Below are 6,784 nucleotides of genomic sequence, written 5' to 3'. Positions count from 1 at the left end.
GGCATGTTCGATTCTCACACATCTAAGAGAAGGAAACAGGGCTGCTGATTTTCTGGCAGGTAGGGGGTGTCCAAACCAATGCCCTTACATATTTTGATCAAATCTCTGCGCCACGGTATCTGAAGGCGCTAGTTAGGATGGACCAGCTGGGATATCCTAACTTTCATTTCCGACGTAGAGATGTGGGTTGATCTAGCTCTTCAGGTGGTTGGTTTTGGGGCTTTTTCGTTTCTCCCTTTAGTGTATTTAGTCATCTTTTTCCACTTGATAGAATGGAGGATCCCGACTTGTGGGACCTCTACTTTGCATCTTCATGTTCTTATTTAGATCTTAGTCATTTTTGGGCTAAGATCATGATGTTGGAACATTACATTTTGATCGTATTACGGGTTGGGGGTCTGCCTAAACCCCCGCCCACAAAGGCGTTTTTGTTAAAAAAAGCATAAAATTAATACATAATGAAAAATAAATAAATAACATAAAAAATTAGAATTAAATTGGGCAAGATACGGACCCTTCTAGAACAAATTATGATGCATACTCAACCACTTGGGCCGATCTTAGGCAGGCACCCCTCCAAAGTGCAATGGAGGTCGCAATCTAGGCGATGGCCATTATGGTTCGTCCATTGACCTCATCAAGATAAGCATGTACCTAATTTTCTTTTCTCACTTTAAGAATTTATGTTCTCATACTCCATCTACCACAATTCCAATGTGGGATTTGGTAATTAGTTTCTCACTTAATTAGTTTGGAAAAATACCCATTGATTGCAAGTGGGTATACAAAGTGAAGTACAATGCTGATTCTATGTTGAGAGATATAAAGCTAGATTAGTAGCCAAGGGATTCACACAACTTGAAGGTGTCGATTCCTTGGACACTTTTTCTCCAGCTGCAAAACTCACAACTATTAAAATGATGCTGGCTCTAGCTGCTATCAAGGGATGGTCTCTGACTCATTTGGACATCAACAATGCTTTCCACTATGGTGATCTGGAAGAAGACATTTATATGACATTACCAACGAGGGTTGAAGTGGACTGGATGGCTGTTGAGGGGGCTACACCAGATTCAACTTTAGTTTACAAATTGAAGAAATCCTTGTATGGTCTAAAACAAGCTTCAAGACAATGGTACTTGAAACTGTCATAAGTTCTTAAGGATTTTGGGCTACAACAGTCAGCGTCCGATCATTCTTTCTTCTATAAATCAGATGGAGCAGCTGGATTCTTTGGCATAGCGGTATATGTTGATGATATCTTGGTTGCCACCACTGATCCAGAAATGACTAATAGCTTCAAGGATTTCCTCACACAACACTTCAAGTTCAAGGGTCTTGGAGTCCCAAAATATTTCCTTGGACTTGAGATAGCAAGAAATAAGAAAGGAATCCAAGTTTGTCAAAGGAAATACACCATGGATCTTCTTAAAGATACAGGCTTCTTGGGATGTAAACCATCTTCTGTTCCCATGGGTCCAGTTAAGAAGTTGCAGCTGGATTCAGGTTCACTTTTAGAAGATGCTTCTAAATATAGAAGACTCATTGGAAGACTCTTGTATATGTGCATAACTCGGCCAGATATCACCTTTGTTGTACACAAGTTGAGTCAATATGTGTCGAAACCTTGCATTGAACACTGGCAAGCAGTTGAAAGAGTTCTGAAATATCTCAAGGGAACTCCAGGTCATGGATTATTTTACTCCAGTAGCAGCAAACCTACTCTGAGCATATTTTCGGATGCAGATTGGGCAGCATGTCCAGATACCAGGAAGTCCATGACTGGGTATTGTCTATTCCATGGAAATTCTATGATTTCTTAGAAGGCTAAGGAACAAAATACCATTTTCAGATCATCTGCTGAGGCATAATATAGAGCTATGGCTTAAGCTACGTGTGAGATAGTATGGGCTACAACTATACTTGAAGACTTTGGAGTAAAAGTTGAGAAGGTAGTACCGTTGTATTGTATAATCAATCAACTATATACATATGCTCTAATCCCGTCTTTCACAAGAGGACTAAGCATATAGAGATCGATTGTCACACGGTTAGAGAGAAATACTTGAAAGGGATCATCAAACAGTTGCATATTAGAAATAATTGGCAACTGGCTGATATCTTCACCAAACCCTTGGGTGAAGCAACTTTTACTTCTATCTTGAGCAAGATGAACTTTAGCACTATATATGGTCCATCTTGACGGGGCATGTTGAAGATAGTGAGCGTGATGCATATTTCATGCATGGATGATTGAGGGATGGTGATACACGTTGGAAAGCAAGGTTGAGCTGGAGCCACGTCACTCACACGTAGACTTCCAGTCATCATAAGTGTGAACGGATGACAAGTTAGTTAAGAGTTAGTTAGCTAGATATTTTGGTGGTGATCTTCACCTAGCTAGTATAAATAGTATGAGCTTTTGATTGTAACATCATTATCTTGTATTCTCTCTTTTGATATCAATAAAAAGATCTTTCCTCCTTCTCCTATTAATGGAGTTCTGATTATCATTTTCTACACTCATTTCCATATTCTCTGATTTCTAACACTTACGACAGCTGACTTTCCATTATAACTTTGAATTGATTGTCTAGTATTGGCGTCCATCTTTTTAGCTTCGATCTCTTTAATTTTATGAAGATTTCTTTTGCTTGAGAGTTTGCGTTGCGTATTATATACACCCAAATTGCCATTTCTTGTATAAAGAAATTCAGCTGAGTGAATGACATTGCAGTTGCAGAACTTGCAGTTATCGTAATAATAATTCTCTGCTTCAATGAAGAATGCTGATGGTCACAGACAGGTGGTGGAGATGAATACTGAAAATCGGGGCTCGTGATCAAGATTATGATTATGCACTGATGAGATCGAGGCCTTGAAGATGTTGCAAGGATCGAAGAGGTTATTGATGAGAGGTCAAAGCACTTTGCCAGGACGAGTTTGTGGATGAGAGGAGAAGATGAAGTGTCATGAAAGAAGTGGAAGAGGATGATTGAAGATGAAGAGAAAAGCCATGTTTTTTATTTATGTACTAGTAGTAATTGTTTTAGTGTTGAAGATGAAGATGCGGAAGTGGACGTAGACGTGAGCTCTAAAAAATACTCCTAATTCATTTCGCTCAAACTAATGAAACATATTATGAAAACCATTCTTCAATATAAGCTACAGAGCAACAACGTACTGAAAAAATGCACAACAAGAAATAAGACCAAACGAGCGAGTCATATCATTAATTCATTTGTTCCTGTGGTATTATGTGAAAATATATAGTTTTATAATCAATAGGAGTATGAGTTTTATATCATTAAAAAAATTCAGTCTCACATGAAAATTGCAAAGGTTTTAATATATTTAAACCTTCTACCTACTTGCATCATTTAATATACACTTCGAACATGGATACAAATAAGTCATGTTTGTGTAACTTAATAGAAGGTTTAACTTAATGCCAAATTTATAAGTTAGAAAAGGCAAAAAAAAATCACACCTAATAATTCATATCATTGAATTCAAGGCAAAACAATCTTTACATTAGAATAGGCAGGGGCCGCGCGAACGCTGGCCCCCTCTGACACAAATTATGACGTAGGCTCGACCACTTGGGCCGACCTTAGACAGGCGCCCCTCCTAAGTGCAATGGAGGTCGCCAATCTAGGCCATGGGCCTTATGGATTGCCCATCGACCCCGTCCAGGTAAGTATGTTACTTCTTTTCCTTTCCTCAATTATGTAACCTCTCTTCTCATACTCCATCCCATGACCTTCCGATGTGGTATAGCTAGTTTCATGTTTTTCCTTCACAAAAACTGAGTTGAGAACTCATTAATTGATTACTACTATGGTATAGTAGTAGTACTAACGAGTTTTTATAGAGGGGAATGAATAAGAGGAAGTGATGGAACTCATTTCAGCAATAAGTTGTTGATGGAATGAGGAGTAGAGAAAATAACTTTTTTTTCTGAAATGAATATGTTGTCATTAAATGGAATATAATTGAATTAGTCAAATTAATTAGATTGGCTATCCAACACAGTCACGGTAATACATAACATAGTAGATTAATAAAAATTAGACTCGAATTATTGGGGTTTTATTATTATAAACAAAACACCCTCCAAAAAATGGCATATGCTGCTTGAATTGCGACGAGCACACGGTATTCTTTAGTAAAAGGCGAAAGAATAGTTCGCAATGTGCTCGACGCGCAGCTGCGTGAATTTGGGAAGGAGCAATTATAGATATTTATTTAGAGTGGGCGTGGAGCGTTGTTTCGTGTCTTAGCGATGTGGGAAGACAAAATGTGGTATTTGTTGGTGTGATGAGTGAATATTTCACTTGTACTATTATGGAGTACCAAAGCGCAGCGACCAGATTTCAAACAATCTCCTTCCATTACTACAGGCACAGCTACTCGAAATTTTAGATGCTCGTGTATTGAGACATGGATGTTTCAAAATGTAGAGAGAGATAGATATCATATGGATGAATTCATTGATGGAGTGGATGCACTGTCTTTATCCGACAAATAAAGAATCAGCCTTCGTATCTACGTCCAAACGTTGGACCATCCCACACGCACTCTTGCCTGACCTTCAAGAAAAGATGTTGATGGAAAAACATAAGGAGAAGGGAAAGTGGACGTAAGCTGAAACCTCCACTGAGAAAAGTTCCTAAGGAAAACTAACAACTTCAGCTATCAAGGAGTGATTGTAATAATTGCCTTTTAACTTAAACAAAACGGAGCTAAGATTCCAAACAACCCCAAACAGATAGTGATAGCACCGCAAACCCACAATATAAAAAATTATCAAGTGCACACAACCAACATTCATAATATTGAAAAGCAGTGCTCAGATTAAAAGGTATACGCCGCAGCATTTCACATACGCAAAGTCGAGAAATTAATCTTTTCTAAACTCGAGCCTTAGAGCCTCTCTTGTCCGCGCCCTAGCTCTAGGGCGTTGGTTTTCGTCCGTCCTTCTAGCCTAACGCAATAGCGGACTAGCCGAACGCCCTAGCCGCACGCCAATGGCTAGGGCGCCGGCTAGTCCGCTATTGTGGATGCTCTTCCTATGGAATTGGGGAAATTTTATTAAATAATTGTGTAGGTGGGTGAGAGGAAAGTTTAGTTTGTCCCAACTTATTAGAGTCAGTTTTTACACTCAATTTGAAAATAATTCATACTTCCGCTCTCCTATTAGAAATGAAACATTTTCCTTTTTGGATTGTCCCATTAAAAATGAAACGTTTCCTAAAATGTAAACAACTACTGTATCTCAATTTTTTTCATCTCTCTTATTTACTCTCTCATCATTAACTACAAAACAACACTACCTAAAATCATGTGTCAATCCCAAATGTTCGTATTTAAATGGGACGGAGAGAGTACTTTAACGGATCGTCTGCAAGGACCATGGCCTAACTTGACGTGGTAGCAAATAAATGATTCAATACTTGGCATTGTGGGAGCAATAGAAACCACCATTTTGGAAGTTGCAGCGAGGAAGCAACCGTGTGTAGGGAATGATAGACAATCAATATCATAGGAAAGATGAATTTGGAGGTGACAGAATCAAAGCTGCGTGCAAATTGTAAGTGTGTTCCAAATTTCCAATAATGCAATGAATACTTATAAAACATAGTAGTATACTATAATTATACATCACAAGTTAACTGCCTCCGGAAAATAAATCATAGTACAAAAATGCAAGTACATTTCATTATTAAATCCAGAAAATATACTAACAATACAAAAGTATTTTTAAGTATAACAGAAGTATGTACCAACAAACATAATTATTACTAGAGATGTAATATCTTGTAGCAGAGAGTTCAAACCAGTATGCTTCACAAAAATTCCGGCATATATACTTTCACCTCATTCTACATAGTGCAACCCACAACCCACAATTTCTACTCAGTGGAAATGCCATTTCTGATCCTAAGAACTCCGCTCATTTTTATCGGGACCTATGATGATACAGACTCCACAGAGAGGCGATGACATATGAAGACAAGAATACTCACAAGGCCAAGTTATCCTACAAGAATGAGATATCAATGTATACAAAAGATCCAAAAGAGCAATTGGGGCAGAAAGTGCAAGCTAACAACAATGTCATAACTATCCAGAAACATCAAGTGGCCAAACTGCATATTTATGTATATCATTTTTGGAGCCTTAGAGCAAATGGTATTGATAATAAGCAAGCTACTTCATAGAGGTTCTAATTCATGAGAGTAAAGGTAATATCCATAACGAACAACATAAATTTTCAAGATCAAGAAAGCACTAAAACAATCCAAAATTCTACAACTCAAGCAACTCGTAAGGCAAAGCCAAACTTACAGCATAAGCTTGTTTGAATGATGCATCCTGATTGACATCTTTTTCGGAACTTCAACAAGTAGAATAAATTGGTCATGCGATTTGGAGCTAACTTAGTTTCTTCTAAATTCTACATGTTACTACGTGAACCACCTAATTCATCCTTCCTAACGCATGTGTGACACTTTCACAACCACATTAGTAGGCTAACTATGACAGGTACACTCCATATCATAAGTCATCACACAAAGCACTTTAATTAGAGAGAGAGATGCAAAATGTATCCAGCCAGCCATATTAGAATCCAACAGCACTAGTTAAACACAAGTCACAGAAACATCACAACAGAATTATTTATCAGCTTCAAGTGAATCTACATGAAGACCATGTGACTGTCACCCTCTGAGTGAAACGTGAGCCTAACTGCATGAAAATTCATGTTCTGAAACCCATG

The 6,784-nt window shown here is 38.0% G+C and overlaps 1 protein-coding gene, 1 long non-coding RNA gene and 3 other non-coding genes across 5 annotated transcripts; 1 reads left to right on the top strand and 4 right to left on the bottom strand.

Annotated features, from left to right (window-relative positions):
* Positions 1-497: 497 nt before the first annotated feature.
* Positions 498-650, bottom strand: LOC121793256. Its single transcript, XR_006049083.1, has one exon. It is a non-coding gene; the product is annotated as a U1 spliceosomal RNA (small nuclear RNA).
* Positions 651-917: 267 nt separating this feature from the next.
* LOC121778925 (uncharacterized mitochondrial protein AtMg00810-like) lies at positions 918-1,823 on the top strand. The gene is made up of 2 exons (XM_042176312.1): positions 918-1,082; positions 1,182-1,823. Exons 1-2 carry the CDS (start codon positions 918-920, stop codon positions 1,821-1,823), a joined length of 807 nt encoding a protein of 268 aa, XP_042032246.1.
* Positions 1,824-3,543: 1,720 nt separating this feature from the next.
* Positions 3,544-3,704, bottom strand: LOC121793198. Its single transcript, XR_006049036.1, has one exon. It is a non-coding gene; the product is annotated as a U1 spliceosomal RNA (small nuclear RNA).
* A 390-nt stretch (positions 3,705-4,094) lies between these two features.
* Positions 4,095-4,212, bottom strand: LOC121793268. Its single transcript, XR_006049090.1, has one exon. It is a non-coding gene; the product is annotated as a U5 spliceosomal RNA (small nuclear RNA).
* A 1,567-nt stretch (positions 4,213-5,779) lies between these two features.
* LOC121792358 lies at positions 5,780-6,447 on the bottom strand. The gene is made up of 2 exons (XR_006048869.1): positions 6,352-6,447; positions 5,780-6,043 (listed from the first exon to the last, which is right to left on the bottom strand). It is a non-coding gene; the product is annotated as an uncharacterized LOC121792358 (long non-coding RNA).
* Between the last annotated feature and the right edge of the window lie 337 nt (positions 6,448-6,784).

The sequence above is a fragment of the Salvia splendens genome, chromosome 2 (genome assembly GCF_004379255.2).
Source record: "Salvia splendens isolate huo1 chromosome 2, SspV2, whole genome shotgun sequence".
Lineage (NCBI taxonomy): Eukaryota > Viridiplantae > Streptophyta > Magnoliopsida > Lamiales > Lamiaceae > Salvia > Salvia splendens.
Note: the sequence above shows the minus strand (reverse complement) of the source record. Positions and strands in the feature narration are given on the sequence as shown.

Excerpts from the sequence above, each read along its gene's own strand:
- LOC121778925 (XM_042176312.1), top strand. The coding sequence starts at position 918 with ATGATGCTGGCTCTAGCTGCTATCAAGGGATGGTCTCTGACTCATTTG. Across the intron at positions 1,083-1,181 it reads CTACACCAGATTCAACTTTA|TCAGCGTCCGATCATTCTTT; the intron begins GTTTACAAATTG and ends GGGCTACAACAG.